This window comes from Vanellus vanellus (assembly GCF_965231255.1).
Source record: "Vanellus vanellus genome assembly, chromosome: 1".
In the NCBI taxonomy this organism is placed as follows: Eukaryota; Metazoa; Chordata; class Aves; order Charadriiformes; family Charadriidae; genus Vanellus; species Vanellus vanellus.
Genome location: NC_138905.1, coordinates 25,639,655 through 25,657,944, shown reverse-complemented (window position 1 = coordinate 25,657,944; position 18,290 = coordinate 25,639,655). Strand labels below are relative to the sequence as shown.

The 18,290-nt window shown below is 35.6% G+C and overlaps 1 protein-coding gene across 6 annotated transcripts in view; it reads right to left on the bottom strand.

Annotated features, from left to right (window-relative positions):
* Positions 1-18,290, bottom strand: part of CADPS2 (calcium dependent secretion activator 2) — a gene marked incomplete at its 5' end in the record, with an annotated part of 318,699 nt that overhangs the window by 52,650 nt on the left and 247,759 nt on the right. For 3 of the 6 annotated variants that reach the window (XM_082495412.1, XM_082495411.1, XM_082495410.1), the window contains 4 exons: positions 1,354-1,473; positions 1,603-1,744; positions 10,644-10,800; positions 13,825-13,928. In XM_082495412.1, coding sequence (XP_082351538.1) covers positions 1,354-1,473; positions 1,603-1,744; positions 10,644-10,800; positions 13,825-13,928 — 523 coding nt within the window. The remainder of the gene's footprint in view (positions 1-1,353; positions 1,474-1,602; positions 1,745-10,643; positions 10,801-13,824; positions 13,929-18,290) is intronic. The other 3 variants (XM_082495415.1, XM_082495414.1, XM_082495413.1) reach the window with 1 other exon arrangement.

Genomic DNA, 18,290 nt, shown 5'->3' with positions numbered 1-18,290 from the left:
GCACATTTTTTGACAATACAGTCTAGAAATTTATTGCTACACCAAAACCTTCATTTAGGAAAGATCCACCACTATAATCTTCAAACCAAAATCCATGTTAATTATATATTAATTATAAATTCAATATTCAAAATACACAAACTTTAATACCTACAAGTTATTTTTACTGGATGGGGCTGCTAGAATACAGACTGTAAGAAGATCACAACTAAGAATATAACAACTCTTAACTCTGAAAGCTATTCTTCAAAAAAAAGTAACCCTTGAAAGCATGGGAATAACAAATAGGAATTTGAGTAGCAGAAGACCAATTAGTTTGTATTCAAAGCTGAAATGACTTGCATAAGCACATCAGGAGAAACCTAGCATTATTATAGTAAACACAAAAGGTACCAAAGCCAAGGATTAAGAGGAATTTTGTCAACTTTTAGGGGAATTAGCAGCAGAACAACAATCATAATACTCAACAGACAAGTACCAGAAGTTTGGCAGAACAAAATCTATCAATTCTTTCAGTAATGGATCTAAGTACTTGTTAGGAGTGTTAAACTCCGTCATAAAACTTGAGAAGGCGATACTTGGCCTGAAATCATATTATCAAGCTTTGCATCTTGAACGTGTGCTTTTTGAAGTCTTTCACATTCATCCTTTCCTAATACAACTTTAGCTAAAATAAGGTTCTTCTTGAACCTTTATCTGATGTATATGAATGTGTCCTCACACAGAAATCTGGCCTGTACCTATGGGTATATGCCTACGGAACAGGGCACGTCTGGTCTATTTTATTTTTTTTAAGAAAAGAGCACTAAAGTGTTGAGGAGAAATCAAAAAGAAATACATATTTTTTCAAGCAGACAAAGAATGGATGTACTTCTAATCTGGTTCCTTATTAACCTTTTACTGTTTCTCTGCAACATGGATACTTAATCTAATGACAATACTTGCAATCAATGATTTTCAGAACCAATATACAATGAGTTAATCAAACCCATGCAAAAATATGATGGGCTGCCTCGCTTTACAAAACCACGATCTAAAATCAATTATCCGAAAGGTTCCCCACTGCTCGTTAATTCAGAAGAGTCATTAGGTTGCTTGGGGTATTAAGCACCGTTCATACTATGACAGACCTTTGCCAAGTCGATTTTGTAAGTTACCAGGTTTAAGAATGCTACATTTTAATGCACTAGAAAGCGCAACTCACTAAAAGTCCATGCTTGGCTTACTCCCAAGAAACAATAATTTTCAACTAAGAGATGATAAACACCATGCAATCCAAATACAGCTGCACAGAACACTAGCAAGGCCATGCAGAGCTGACATACAGTCAGAAGGTTATTGAAGAATACACACGTGGAGTCATACAAAGAAGTCATCCAGGTTGGTGTAGTAAAGCTAGGTATTTGTGGAAGATTAAGAGGCAAACTTGGAACTTTTGGAAGAGCTACATTAGGAAGACTGTTGGTGATGCTCCTGTGAAGAAATAAACAATGTAGGAATACAATAAAAAATAGAATATTTAGAGAACAACGGGGGACAACACCTGATTAGACAGAAAGCTATAGGCAGGTGCTTTGTTCAGATCTTGTAGAAAGCACTTACTTGACAGGTTGCCATGACTCTTGTTCAAGACCTCTGTGAATGGACTGGGCAATTGATGATTCCATGAGATCGATGTAGCGGATGACCATGGGAACAAAAATTTCTTGCAAGTGCTTGTGAAACTTCCCGTTGCACAAAAATGCTTTAAAAACAAACAAAACACAAATAAAAAAATGTCAGGCCTTTCCCTACTTTATTTTGCTATAGGAAAAAGTGTCTCTTAAAATGTTTTAGTATACAAAAGCATTTAAGAACAAGATCCAGCTTGTGTAGGAAATACAGTTCATAGAAGATAAATGAGGACTCCATGAGGACATTGCAGTACATTTTAAACTGTCACTGTAATGAAAACTAGGTACGTACTGAAGTTTTTTGTTGAACCAGAACACTTTTGCATTTTCTTAACATTAATAATATACTTTACTGAATCTAAGCCTTAGCAGTTTTGTTCAATACTTAGACACCAAGACAGAACAAAAAACCAAACCAAACAAACAGTACTTGAATGTCATTCTATTATTTTTATTCTCCCTATGCTAAGAAAAACAAAGGTTACAGTAAAACATTCCAGCCTCACCAGGCTATGTGCAAAATTATAGAGGTATACAGCATTTCCTCCAGATTGCTTAATGGAAAAAGACAATATATGACTTATGAGTGTTTGGGAAAATAAGAACAGTTTACCCATCTGCTCTGTGTCCTTGGGAGCTGGCAAAGTCCTGAATCACTGCCTATAGCTACACAGGACATTCAAGGAGCTCTTGAAGAGAAAACATGTCTTGGTATGCTTATGCACGTCCATACATAAAAATCTTGAAGGCCAGAGCTCACCATCGGAATCCTGGCTTTTCCCATCCTGACACCTGCACAAACTGCACCCAGACTCCCGGGAACAAAAGTACCTCCCAGCCAGTCTGTGTTCATGTGAAACTCTGCCCCAGCAGCCACGTTTGCCTCTACTCTGCCCTCTCAACTGTCTTGTAAAATTTTAAAGGATGCTAACTGTACACTTCCCTACCGGAAGTTTGCCCATTCTCTGGTGTGATTATCTCCAACCTTACAGCAATTGTAGTTTATAACTATTTAAAGGAAGTCCTAAAAGCTAGTTGCCTTAAGTGCTCAGGAAAGCTGACAACATGGAACACACCTAGAGGTGTTCTCTTGCTTTTTGAAAGAAATGAGAGCTTACTGGTGGGCATACTACAAGCATGAAGCATACTACTCAAGACAAGTAAATTAGCTATAAGGAGAAGAAAATGATCTGCTTTACTGATGGGATTTACTGCATGAAAACCTGTATACACAATGCGAACTGAAGATATATTAAAACCTGAAAATATGTTTGCCACCACCACTGCTTGTCCTGGTACTCCCTGAAATGTTCTCCAGCGAATCCTAACTCTGACTGGACTAATGTCCTGCCCCCCCAACAGCGTATATCTGTTTCATGCTTTGAATGTGTCTGTGTTCACCCATTAATCCAGTACTGTTATTAGGACTTAGAAGAATATTCCTATGTGTACATGGAAATCATAAAGGCAAGCTGAGCCATAGAGAGGCATTTTCATGATTTTGGTAGCTCTCCTTTTCTCCCACCTATATTCTGTTGTTTTAAATTCTCTTGTGGGTTTCTCCTCCTACTTATTCCTGCATTCAGGATTCTCATTTCATTTGGATGGGTACTACAACCACGTTTTCAGGAGGTTTTCTCCACTTCCTAAGAAGAAAAGGCTGGATGACGGGGCTCAAAACCCTGGAAATCATCTCATAAAATTACAATCCCTTCTTGTTCCACTACCAGTACAACTCCATGTGTAATACATAAAAATAATTTCTGTAACTTCCAGGAACTCCTTTGCCTTCTTCCATTCCTGAATGATGTCCACCACAAACTGAACTTGGGAGAGACGGAGACTACGGGGAAAATGTGTCACCAAATTTCAGCTCCCTTTTGCTACTTGTATTGCAAGGAAGTGCCTTTGTTGATGCATGTCTGGACAATAATTTTTTTTTCTTTTTTTTTTTTTTTTTGTTCTTGAACACAATGATCTGAAGCCAAGAACTATCTTCTTGAAAACATCCTTGTAGAGTAATGGGAGATTATGTATCAATCATCTTTGCCTAAGGAGACAAGACCAATGTGATCAGCTCACTCTGTTTTTTGCCCATCTGCCTCTTTCCTGCTAAGAATATCGAAACTTTTAGCTAATTTCAACCATACTACACACTGGGGTGGAAATCGCAGATATATGAAGTTTCATGAAAACAGGCAGCTAAGTAGCAGGCAGAGATTATTAGGGTTTCCACTGAGAAAAAGGCAGCGGCATAGGCTTATCTCTTATTAAACACTTGAGAATCGACCCTTGAGAGCACCTATGAGTCTATTACAAACATGCTCCATTATTTACACTGCTCATAGAACTACTTGTTAACTAGCTAGTTCTGGAATAATTATTTGTATATCAGGCATTCAAAACAGTGTTATTTTTTCTATATTTATGTATCTTAAAACTGCAGCATCTGTGACCAGCAATAATAACTGAGAAGGATTTGGATATTAACACAAAGATTTCATAGTAAACAGCTGATGAACATTGCCTTTGAGAAACAAAAGGTGGCTGATATCAAGTTACTTATTAGGCTGATTTTTCAAGACAACTTTGAGCTTAAAAACAAGAAGAAGAATACATCTGTGTCAATTAATTCAATATTGCTGCTATAGCGAATCAGTGCAGGACTGGCATTAATCAGGCAATCACAGTTACTTGAAGGGATGAGCTTGTAGTTTACTGTTTTCTGAGCACACCGCAGAAATGCTCTGCTACAAGCCCTACTCTGGGAATTATAGTAATAAAGCCTCATGGGCAGGAGGGCGACTCTTGTTATTCCAAAGTCAGAATGAAATTTAAAGAAGTCACAGGCAATAAAAGGTGTTCAACTTAAAAAGCTGAATAATTTTTCTAACATCCTGACAGAAGTCTTTGCAGAGAAGCGAAACTTTACGAAATGATGCCAAGACCCTTAATCTGACTGCACCTCCGCCGAGATCCCTCTGCCCATGGGCACACACAAGAGAGTGCTGTCTCGGATCAACTTGGTGAGCATTCTATTTTCCAGGGGCTGAGGACATGGCAGCTCTGATTTACCCATCTGGAGATTTGTCAAGGATTACTGCAGGGCAGGGAAAGAACTCAGAGCGCAGAGGTAAGTGATATAGCTGAGTATCATCAGCAGACTCATGGCACTCTACCCTATGATTAGAATTGATCTTGCCAAAAGGTACCACCTGTGCATCAAAGCAGATGGGAAACAAGAGATCCTTGAGGAAATGCCACACTTCAAATCCCTCAACTACCACTTGTCTTCAAAGCTATGTAGCTTAATTCTCCATTGTCTTGTCAATATAGACACCCCACACCCACTTCATATGAGCCATCTCATATTCACACAAACAACAACAAAATGAAAGCCTATGCCAGGGCAAGCTAATGCATAGACGATATTAATGGAAAACAGATTGCAGGAACAGAAACAGATCCCTAAATGAAAAATTATTGAAATACAGAAGTTGAAGATGGAAGTTATTAAACTTTTACATATTAGGTAGCTGAAATGTATTAAAATACGACATGAAAAGACCAGAGACGAAAAGTACAGTCTAGTAACACAGCACTGGAATGATGTTTCTCCTCTAATAGCAGGAAAATAATCTACTGTGCTTGTGTACATCAGACAGAAGCTGTGGGGCTTGCTTTGCTTTTACTGATACAGGCACACCTTAGGAGTTATCCTGGAATCAGCGTGTTACGCTGTCTTCAAGAGCTTCTGCAGAATCAAAGGAAAGGAAGAATGACACAGGTTAACAAGAGCCTCTTTTCCACTGACAAAATTAGCACTTTGGTAGATAGTCTATAATTATCGTGCTCTCCATAGAATTCTCAGGAAGGCACCACTTGGATTTCCGAGCATATTTTCAAATTCAAAATAAAACCAGTAAATTTCAAGTAGGAAATTTCCTTGGGGCTCCATATTCTATTCGTAGCAGTTGAAAATCATTAATAACCTGAAAAAAGAAAGGTTATATTTCCATTCATTTCCTGTTTATATTACATTCTGACTCCACAGAGCATTTATTAATCAGTTACTTAAATTGTGGTGAAAATTGCAAGTGCTTCAGCTTATATACAAATTGTTGTGTATTTTTATATACAAGACATACTTTGAAAGTGAATTTTAGAAATACACTATATGGAAGAAAGCTGAAAATTTATTTGTGAAGTAAAAATATCCCCCCCTGTCAGAACCTTGGCAATGAAACTCCAAAGAACTTCATCTTTAAAAGACAGAGTGACACAAACAATTTATTGCACAATTTTGTACCTAAAACGCCCATTCAGTCAAAAAGGTTATTGGATATTCTGGTAAGCAATTATGCAGCTTGAGTTAGCTCTCAGTATCAGTAACCAAAACATGTGGCTCTAAACTGAAAGCAGGATAGGATTTCAAAGCAGTTACTAAGAGGAACAAAAATTCTAAGTCCCCGATCTAAGAAAAGATTCCCACTACAATTAATAAGAAGTGTAAGGTTTGATGAAAGGTATCTTATGTGTGGCTATAAACTTTGCCTCGATTACCTTAAATCCAAACTGTTTTCCATCTCTACCCTGTAGTTTAAGATGGGGGCTATGATGTTATAGATAGATTCTAGTACAAAAGTGGTACACAGGCTGTAACAAAGCAGGAAGGTGATGGTGTCTTTTGGGGTGTTTGCTACTCCGCTACTAGCAACAGCAACAGTGTAAAAAAAAAATTATCAGAGAATTCCTCTTGGAAATCAATAGCCATGATAAAGGCAACGGCTTTCAAGAGGCTACACTGAACATGCAGTTTTTTCTAAATCAGCTTCATCAGACTGTCTACAGGTGTACCGTGGTTGAGTTAAAGCGGGTACACTGAGTACTACTGGATGGAAAATGAAGATTATGAGTTAACTTTATAATACTAGTTTTGATTCGTGCCAGTGTAGTAATGCAATAATGCTGAGCAACAGCACAGTACAGAGGGTCAGCAAGTGACCCTTGGAAAGAAAACTTGGTAAGGAAAGAAGCAGGATATTGAATATATAATTGAAAGAACTCTAAAATAAGCCAAATATATAGATACTTCATGTAACTAGACACGTGCCACTAAAAGATATCTCTGACACCATCTTAAACAAAGAGGAATTAATACATGTCTGTCTTGAGGCACTGAAAACCCGATTAATCTGAATAATTAAACAACTACAGAACCTAAATTGGTCTCCAGAGCAGGCCTCTTCATAACATAATTTATAGACCATGTGGACAAAAAGTAACATTGTCATTACAGAAAATAATCTGCAAAGCTTTACACAGCCAGGCATAATTGTGTATGAACAATAGAAACTTTGGAGATCATTAAAATGTATAATATAAAAGCAGCTACAATATTTTTTTCAAACCTTCACATTTTGAAGAAACACAACAAATTTATCTACAATCTATTACTTATCTCCACAGTAAATGTAATTTTTAAATCACTTTTTGTTATTTGTTAGCTCTTGTCAGAAAAACTGAAATATTTTAAAGGGTAGGAAGATCATACTCTTCCATCCATTTTTTTAAGCAGTTCTTCAGTTAGACAACACAACAGGAAAGCAGTCACTGATGAACTCTTAATTGCTGTGGAATAAGGTCAGAAAAAAGTGGAGAAGCTTAAAGTGACTCAAAATGGAGTCCTTCATAACAGAAACGTGAAGCCGTAATCAGGACTCCCTCTTCACCCTCCCCCCCCCCCCCCTTCATGAAAAGTTATATGTTGTATCAGAATATGCATTTTTTTCTCATTGTTAAATGAATATTGGCTTTGAAGTATTCACCTTGAATCCTGTCCAATGTTTTGTATACTATGTAAAATAACACATTTAATATCATTTGAATAGTAAAGACCATGCATTTTCATTATTTCACAGTCTTTCTAAATATTATATTGTAGTGACATAGTTATAAAAATAATCTTACATGTAAGTTTTCTTTAATGCTGTAAATGTTAGATTGTTTCTTTATTGTTAGGAGTTCGCTCATGTCAGGTTTACGTGAAAACTGACTCCTGCATCGAAGATTTAGAGCTCATTTAAAGCTCTTGATATAGAATAACTCGCAGGTGTCAGTCCTCCAAATTTCAGTGAAGATTAACCTAATATGCAATATGGTGACCTAACAGTTCTTCATTTGAAAGAAATCTGAAAAGTAATCTCTGATATAGCTGGAGAGTGAGAATAACCCAGTGGGATTTCCACCTCTTCATTTCCTAATGAGTTTTTTGATAATGAGAGGTGACTTTGCCAGTCACTGTGGGCTCTATTATGGTTAATTTACTCCACTTCACTCTCCTTGTTAATTATTAACACTAGCCTTTTTATCCTCATGAGACCACATTCCAGTTTTTCCCTTTTTAGTTTTTTTTGGTTTTTTTTTTGTTTGTTTTTTTTTTTTTTTTTTCCTAAATCTGTCTTTATGAAGGTGATAGTTTTCTGGAAAAGGTTTTTCACTTAGGGTAAAGCCAGAATTATTTATTTCATTTTGGAAGACTGTAAAATTGATTATATAAGCATGGGGAGCTCTTTCTAATGTCTTTAATGCACTTGCAAGGTGAAAAGGCTGTTAATTAAAGAATAAGCACTCAGGTATGTTCCACTTGGGAATCAGTTATTGGTAGAATGGTCACTTGCCACTTGCTAACGTATCCACCGATTAAGGGGTGACCAATTTCCATGGTTGCTTTCCAATAGTTCTGGGGGAAAAAAAACCCCAACCTGTATAATTTTCCAGATGGCTTTCACTTGCCAGAAACTCTCATTTACTATATCTATTACCATTAGGGAATTACTGAAATTGGTATACAGGTGTGACATTTCATACAGCAGTCGTTTCTTATCCTTCAGTTAAGGTTTTACAATCTTGCTAATAACTGCTTTGACATGAAAGTTTACATAAAATGTCTTTCCTAAGGCTGTTTTAATCATTTAACATTATTATCCATTTAATCTTTTAAGGAAAGAAAAATCAGCAGCTAACCAGCAACCTTTTTGCACATGAGGACAACCCTTGTTTGTTTCTATCACTTCTCTCAGGTTGGAACCAAAGCGCAAAGGAACACAAATGACACAATAGTGTAGTTAAAACTGGTACCACAAATCCTTCTTGTAACTACTGTAAAATACCTCCACAGTTTTCAGAAACCAAATAATTGTTTTAAGTGCACATAACATCACAACTAGAGATGTGCTTCCTAAACTGAAAATGTAAGACTGTAGGAAAGACACCTGAATATAGGCTTCAGATTTTTAACCTGGATTTTAGATGATCAGACACCTACTTCAAGTAACGCAAAACCCGCTTCGCAGGAGTCTAACTCTTATGAGATCTGCCCCAAAACCAAACAATTTCTACACCGTTCCGAGCAGCCTTCTAAATCAAGCTTAAATTACCACCAGCATCACAATTTCAATATTTTCTGTAGTTGCAATTTGTCCAGCAAGGGATCCAGATGAAACATTCATGAATATCTTAATAAAAAACCCTAAAGGAAACACTAACAGATACATTTTCTTGAACTAGGATAACATGTGAAAAAAGAAATCATCAGGAATATGGCATTTCATGTATTGCTAAATGTCAGGGTACGGAAACATAATTAATGAAAAGAGACCGAGAAGATTGGATGCTAGTGTTCTTTTGCTTTGTTCTAGATCACATCCAACACAGTGCAAAAACAGTGACTTTGAACAATCTTGTTTGAGATTCAGCTAGAGTTTAGTGGCCCTGTCCATTTGCCCCTTTCCCTCCATGAAGCTCGTCATCGTGTCACTGAATTGCACATTTGCTCGTTGCTCCATTTCATGCCATGGTGCTGTGGCCAACAGGTACTATACTGAGATGACCTATATATTTCAATAAACACTTGGCAGCTAAGGTTAACAATAATACAATGATAAATAATATAGGTTGCAATATGTGTAACCTTGGAGAAAAGCTCTTGAATACTATTTTCCATTCTTTCAGTCAAGCAGTTTCCATACATGGAGCTAAAATTCTTAAAAGCTATTGAACTTCCACAGAAATGAAATGAATTTTCCCGGCAGAGTTAAAAATTATTCCTTGTATTTATAAGAAAAAAATAAATTTTTGGAATAACTTGAATCATTGCATAAAAATAGCATTTGGATATCCAAAATTAATTAAAAAACAGTAGGTCATTTTTTCATTTTTTAAATATAGAATATGAGTAAACATATAAAACAGCATAAATGCATTTTTTCTTTTTGACACCTTAAAATGTGAGGAGAAAATACCTGTCTGCAAAATAAGTGCAATTCAATGTTTTTAAAATAAAAACTAATCAATTTTCTTTGGCTTCACTGGCTATTTCCTTAATTTCATTATTAAAATCACTTTCACACAAAACATGCCTCGGAAATCACTTAACTATTATTAAAAAAAATATCTCTCCTCAAAGACAAATAAAAGCAAAATACAGCTATTTCAAATTTTGGTCTCCAACTCAAATAATGATACAACAATACAACAAGTGAAAATAACAGTCTGATTTATTGTGTGTACCTTACCACAGTCACAGGAAGCCTACAATACCTTTCTAGATATAACTAGTCTGAAAGTAGTTTGCATGAAGGCTTAGAAGGAAATATTAACTACAATTTTATTTAAGCAGTATAGATTAAACATGAAATATTAAATACATATTATACTGCCTGTGCATAATTGATTTAAAACTGAGCAATTTGTGATACTGAATGGTTAATGGGTCACCAGAAGTACTGACACGGTGCAAGGATGGAGAGAAACTGCTCAACTTCCAAGAAATGGAGCACCGGGATATCTACCATAAACAGGCACTGTCACTTTTATTTTGAGAATTATATTATATATAAACACATCTCTAAGGTGAGGGCACATTGAGAAATCTTATGCACACAATAAGTAAAGAACCTAAGATCTTACTGTCATTTCTGAGTCCATTATTCAGCAGCTGGAAAAGTGGGAAGCTGTCCCAGGAGTCCTGTGGCTGTGCCTCGAGTGCTGAATCCATATCAACAGAATAAAGAGACAAAAACTTCTCTGCATGCTCAGCCAATAATTCTGGCCACCAAGCGAACGCCTGCAAACATGACAAAATAGAATTACTAAACACAAGTCATAAAGTAAAGAGATGTGTTGTATCTATGGCAAAATATATCTGGATATCTCACTTCATGTTCTACCTCATTTGGGGAGGATGAACAGGCCAAGTGAAAAGTGTGAAAATATTTTATAAAACCTTGCATCAAAAGGATTATGCTGGGAAAGATGATATAATAAGAACACAAAAGTAATACAAAAAATAAAAAAAGGAGTATAAATCCCTGCAACTCTTTTTGCCAGAGAGCAAAGAAAAGAATGAAGGCCTCATCACTGAAAAGCCACTGTATACGCTTCTTTTGATTTCATTCAATTCTATAAGTAATCAGATTAATTTATTTTTCAAATAAATTCTTGTGAATACATTTTGCACTTTTTCGTTAATCAGAAGGGATGGCTTTAATGTGAAATTTTATTCCTTGAAGTCTAAGGGTTTTTTTTAATAGATACAGAGTGCTTTTTAATTCCTGTCTTTGTCAGCTTCTCCTGAGGAAGGCATTCAGTTTTCCTTCCACAAGTGCTATAAATACATCTTTAGAAATTCACTAATGTGTGTATTTATCTTCAGTAACTTAACAACATGTTGGAATACAAGGTTTTCTTTGGTAAAAATTTAGGTTCTTAGGTAATCTTAGCTTAAAAGAAGAGAAGAAACCTGTGAAAAATAGTGGCTGATCATTCAAAGATGAATTGGCAAGAGGTTTTAAAGAAATGCTGAGCATCCTCTGCTGTTACTGAAAAGTACTTTGTGTGTTGCAGTGTCAGGATTGAAGGACGTTTATTGCCACCATAGTGAAAGGGACAGATGAGGCTTCAAAGCTTTTGGCAGGAGTTTGAAATGGAATCTTTTTCCTCAAACTGGAAGAATTTTCTCATTGGTAAATCCTGTTTAAATTGGACCTCGTTAAAGGAACAGACTCCTTACCCTAGGAGACAACTAAATGCAAAGAAATAAAGAAACAAGAAAAGAAATGTATACAGGCTTTGGCAGGTGTCTCTTTTTAGGCAAGCAAAACTCTTGTCAGAAAATATTGCCAAAAACTTAAAACAAACAAATCAAAACCAAAAGCAGAAAACCAGCACGTTTTCTTTCCATCTTCTTCCCCGTTGCAAATGAGACTTTGAACCCAGACAGAAATTCTTCTGACCCTCTCAAGAACTACCCATCATTGCTTAGGCAGCAAGGAAGAAGACTAGAAAAACAAATAGTACAGCTGAGACAGTAGTTCAGTCATTATGCATAATATGAAAACAGACTAAAGGCAATTAGCAATTGGTGACACACATTCTAACAGAACAAAAACACTGACCAGATTAAAGGAAGACAGAAGTTCTTTGATTCTAGAAAGACACACAAATGTGGAAATACAACACCAGAAATCACCAGAAAAATTTATGCTACACATTCAATGCACAGTTCCATGCTATAAACGGTGAAAAATAATGCTCAGTTCATCATGAATCACATACCTCTCTTCCCTTTGGGAATCCCAGAAATTTTGAAGTGTTAAAAAAAAATAAAAAAATCTAGTATTAAAAAATGTGATATACTATTCTAGAGATTACTGATCCTTTTCGTCAACTGCACCATCAAACACTCAACATTTATGATGTGAAATCACCATACTTAATCTTCCATTTTGAGTAGTGACTGTATAATTTTTTGATCTATTTCTCAGATACATTTTGATAATGAAATTCTGCATGCTTTATAAATTTCAGTAAAATTGAACATTTATTAGATGTATGAAGGAAGGGGAAAGTAATCTTAAAAGTATCTTTATTCTTTTCAAGCTTTCTTAGGTTAGACTGAAAAAATCTGAACTGATTTTTCTGAAGGCACAAGCAATATATTTACCATTCTGAAAAATACCACGCTTCTGACTGCAAATAAGTAGTATGGAAAGTAATCTTTGAACAGAGATATATCATGTGATCTGTTTCTTCTCTGTTCTTTTGCACAGAAGTCTAATAAACTTACAGTAATGCACGTCCTCAAAAGACAAAGACAACAATATATACATTTTATTAAGTAATCATTATAGAGTAACACAGTGGCAACAGTAGTGTAGAACAGTACCTCCAGGGAATTAATTTCAAATCACTGAAACAGCTGTTTCTTCAGTATAAGATAAAACATCTATAACAAGTTCACACATGACAGATGTAAGCTAAAAACTAGATTCCGTAGTGTGATATAAAACCAGATGTTTTGAATGATCATATTTATAACTATATATACTAAATCATGCTTGTCCCTTTGCATAGATTCCTCAAAAATATTTATTGAGTTTTTTGAGAACATTTTAAAAACAATTTACTGAACCTTAGAAAACTATATTTATTAATAAAACATTAATAATATATAAAATTGTGTGTACCTGGTCAAGTTTATTTTTGTAATTCTTTGATATAAAAGGTGCTATAATTCTAAATATTCTAAATATTATGATTTCTGTTTCATGAAGCAAAAGACTTGAGTAAGAAACATGGAATTGTTTTATTTTATTTCTTCTACCTTATAAGTCCATCTTAAAAAGTGCAAGTTTAAAAGCAGTACTTTCCCAACCAACAGAAGAGCAATACGAATGTGATTATTATACCCATCATTATTTTTACGGTAAAATCAAGATCTATGCAGCATGATGAAAACTAGCATTCAGTTATATTTTCTTTCTATTTTGAATGAGAGGTGAAAAACTGTATAAAGCTATGAATCTTTTCCATACCGTTTCACCACCTCCAGCACAAAGATGCTTTCTCTATTTTATGCTCTTTAATTTTAATTTCTAAGCCTCAGTTCATTCAAGCGAATTCAAGTAGAGTTTTATTTCACTTCACTTTTCATAAGCTTCAAGTCTCTTATTCCTCTGTAAATGTGAACTGCCTTAAACATATGTCAGAAAGTAAAGCTACAATGTTTCTTGACAGAATTGCTTCGCATCAGGGGAGAAAAAATCTAGGAACAAGCCATTCTCTACAGCAAATGCAGTTACGGCCTCACCTCTGAATGATGTTCTTCATTTTGCTGCAATACTTCGATACAGAGTTCTGCAAGGTGAAGAACCTCTTCCAGTTTTCTAGCAGGTGTTGCTTGGTTCATGGTCTCTAGATGAATATAAAATGCAAACCAAAATTGCTTTATTTAGAAATAAGATTCAGTGATAAGGGAAAAAGATGTCAGAAAAGAATGGGAATGGTGCAAAGTTACAATTTTCTGACGTATAAGCAATTTCACATGTTAAAGACAATCTTTTAATAAATGTAAATGCAATTGAAAGTCCAGATCACTAGAAAGAGAAAATATTTAATTCAAAAAAGAATCACTGATCATTATAAACATTATCTGATTTAATATGCGAGAACTAACAGGTGCATCGATGTATCAGATGCTCAACTTCTGCAACAAGCAAGTTCTAATTCCCTTCAAGGTCAGACATACAAAGACAGAGACACTAGAGACCTTTTTTCTTATTGTGCCATCAGCACAATGCCATTCTCGCTCAATGACTCATTACTGTCATCAGCAAGATTCATGCATTTTGTAGCAGTCAAAAATTCCAAATGTTTTATCTAAATGAGGTGTATTTAAAAATAAGAGAAGTACAAACCACAATAATTATTCACATAAATAACTTCTAATAACTATTCAAATAACTAATTTTCTGCCTGCTGTTCAGCAATAAGGGTGAATCTGCATTCTTTTCAGTACCATAGTGAAAAGTAGTGCTATAAAATAAAGACGTTATAACAGAATTGACATAAGCCTACTAAAAACCCCACACTAAAGAAAACAAGGACAAATGCAGAAGTTACAAATGACATGAGGATCACTTATTCTACAGAGTAGACTTCAAAAAGAGCAAACAACAAAGGCAAAACAGATGTAACTAAAATTCTTACAGGGCAATTAAACTCAGTTTAGTTTTCAATGAAAAAAAAAATTCATAGGACTATGCCCCAGGAAGAGCCACGGGAAATAAGGGAAGAGACCAATTGAATTTTTTTACAATCCTAGTTTAATCAGTGAAAGTAATTTGTCCAACTACATAATTTGTATCATTAGGAATAACCTCAGTATTAGCTACCTGAGCTTATTTACTTAACAAAGCTCTTGTCCTTAAGCATAAACTGTGGGATGGAAATGCTGTTGTACAATATAATCATACATAAAGTATGGCCACATTAACCAGGTTTGCAGAGGACTTAGGAAGCTGATAACATAAGGTGAGTGTGGGTCTCATTTTTCTCATTTTTTGGGCAGGTTCATGGATCACATGAACAGCAAATCACACGAACATACATCTTCACACGCAGAAAATTCTGCTGACATTTCTTCCCCACTTTACACATGCATCATGACAGAGAAGATTAGCAGATTAATTAAAGAACTTACATAAACTTGTGTCAGTAAGAATATTAAACTGCATGCACTAAGTACTTTTAACACTTAACATTTCTGGCAAGTCAAAACAACTTTTCAGACATCTTAAAGGCAGGTAACCTTGCCCAGTTCTTCAGCTCTAACACACTGATGTATAGTAACTCAATGATATAAATAGTTCTAGTGCAATTTTTGAAGACACACTGGATTAGAACCTCCAGAAAACATCTACATATACTTAAAGGTGACTACAAAACCACATTATTTTCATGCAAAAAACAAAGCAGGCAAATTAGCTACTGAAGTAATTAAAAAAATAAATGCAAATCTTATTAAAATAGATTACATAAGCAGACAAGTTGAAATAATATGATTTCCAAACCCACAATCTACCTCAAGAAAGAGTTATTGTATGAACATGGAACAAGCACAAAATACACACCACGACACAAACCTACATCCACAATGTCAAGATCACACTGAATTTGCAAATTTGATACTGTAGAACTATCACATGAATATAACCACAACTATATTTATGTGTTATATTTAGTGAGATTGGAAAGGATTGGTCCAGCCCCTATTGTTTAGGTTATAATAAAGACTGCTGTTGGATTCAGAATTCAACAGTGGTTTCTGTACTTGTTCCAGACTTAAACTGCTGTTTCCTCTAGTGATCAGTGTCCTCCTCTCCCTGAACACACAGCAAGTACTATTCATACAGCTAAGTACCAGTATCACTGATGTTAATGAGTCTTAGAAAGAAAGCAGTGATATTAATACAGAGTATGGCTGGCACATCTGATTTCAGCATAAACAACTCATTTTATTACAAATGCAGCGTGGTCTTCATAGACCTTACCACTAACAAAGCAAACAAAATAATTACATTCATAATTGCATTCGTTCCTAATGAAACTAAATAAGCTGTAAACTATTCAAAAATCACATCCTAGAAAGAGGTCCTCTAAATTAGTAAGAAGATAATTCTAATAACTATATTGAATCTGATGTTGCATTTTTGCATTGGAGCAAGTTCACTCATTCCAGACCTGGAATAAGCTCAAGATAGCCTAAAAATGGCTATTGAATGGACACCATTACCAGTAGGGAGAGCAGGAGGAAGACCATAGATTTACTAGCTAACTGCAAGATTATCCTGAATCACCACTGTGATGAGAGCATGACGAAAAGAAACATGGTCTCAGAAAAGTATTAATTTTATTGAGCATGGCACGAAGGAAATGTGGTTTTGGTCACCTGTGTTGAAGTGATGAATTTTGATCAGAAATGGCACTGAAAGGATAAGAATTCTGAATTCCAATCAGAAATGGCATTGAATGGAGAGTCTGTTTTTGTCTGCGTGTGTGTTTGTTTGAAAGGCATAATAAGCTTAATAAAATGAAAGATGAAAGAGGGGATCAGAAGTGCTCCTACACAGGCAGTGTGGGAACACGTGGGAAGAAGACTTATTTATGATCAGGGATAATGCTGGCATAAAACAAATCAGTCATAATGAATTATTTAAGCCAGAAACTGCAAGAATTTCAGTCATTATGGGACTAATGTTCAGGAATAGTTTTTTTTCCATAGGATTAGTGTGTTTAGGAAGCAAAAGAGGACGAAAAGTGTAAATTTCCCTTTGAGGTGAGTATGGCAAGTTTCTGAATGACGTTTCATGGCACGAATGACTAGAAACAGGGGACAGATTAGGCTCAATGAATTCCAGTTTCAAGTTTGCATGAAATTCCCCATGCTATTTACTATTTACTAGTTTACTTTGAAACTATTTACTACTTGCTAAAAACATGCAAATTACTCACAGTGCTTCATACAGCTTTCAATAATATTTAAAAAAATCATTATTTTCCTATAAGAGTTATTGGTACAAAAAGGTGGCAGATAATTGCACTCACTCTGCATCCTTGGACAAATCTCTCTAATTTTGTTGCCGTTTACCTATTCACAGAATAAATAAATACATGCAATTTCATTTGGATGGCATACACTTCCCTACATTTTGCTTAGGCTTCATCTAAAGCTTCCTTTTCCATCTGTAAGTTACCACGTCAGCTAGTCTTTTTTCTCTGTAACTAATGACCTTTCTCTTTCCAAAATCTAGTGAATACGTGTTACGGATAACCACCATTTACACAGATGTATAAACAAGGGGCCACCAAGTGACTGGAGAGAAAAAGAACTAAACATTAACTTTTCTTTAATCAAGCAAGTAGTATATTTGAAATATGAGTACTGATAAACTGTTACGTGGAAGTTTAGAACCTCCAAAACATCTGAGCAAAACACTGTGCTTGTCTTTATAAGCGTAAAAAAATTACAGGAAAGGAAATCGGTGCTGTCAGTTTTCATTATATTCATGATGTCTTTCTCCCCACAATTACCAAGGGTTGTTAAGATGTGTTTACACTACTCAAACTAACAAGTTGCAGCAGGAGTCGAGTCAGTAAATATGCTGCTTGACATCTTTTAGAAAATAAACAGAAAAAGCCATCAATCATCTGTTTTCAGCTTCACATTCTGCCGAAATGAAAAAGCAAGCCAGGCTTTGCAAATAACGGATGCTTTCTCAAGTATGCATTATCAGTGAGTCACATAGGTACCAAGAAAATATTGTTAAATGAGCTAAGCTAACTGACTAAAAAGCTACTGAAACGAAAAGGTGACTGTTTCATGGACCGAAGGAGCCTAGGGCCACAAGGGACTGTCAGATCATCCAGCCCGACCTCCTGTGTCACACAGGTCAGAGAACTTCTCCCTGTTCCTCCTTTCTTGAGCCCATTAGTATGTCTAAAACCTAACATCAGCATGTCTAAAACCTAACTTAAGCTTGCTTCCCAGAAGACAGTTTATCCTTGAAGACAAATGTACAATTCAGCTCTTTCTTTTTCTCCCCAGCATGTAAGCTGTTAAATGTGTGCCTTTAATTTCTCTTTGGCATTTGGTGAGCAGAGGAATCTGCTGCTTAAAGAGGTGATTCTGCTCCTCAGGTATAAGTACAGTGCAGCGGGGAGGTACCTGTCTCTGGCCTGCCAGTCCTTCCCCCGTGGCACAGCATATATCCCTTA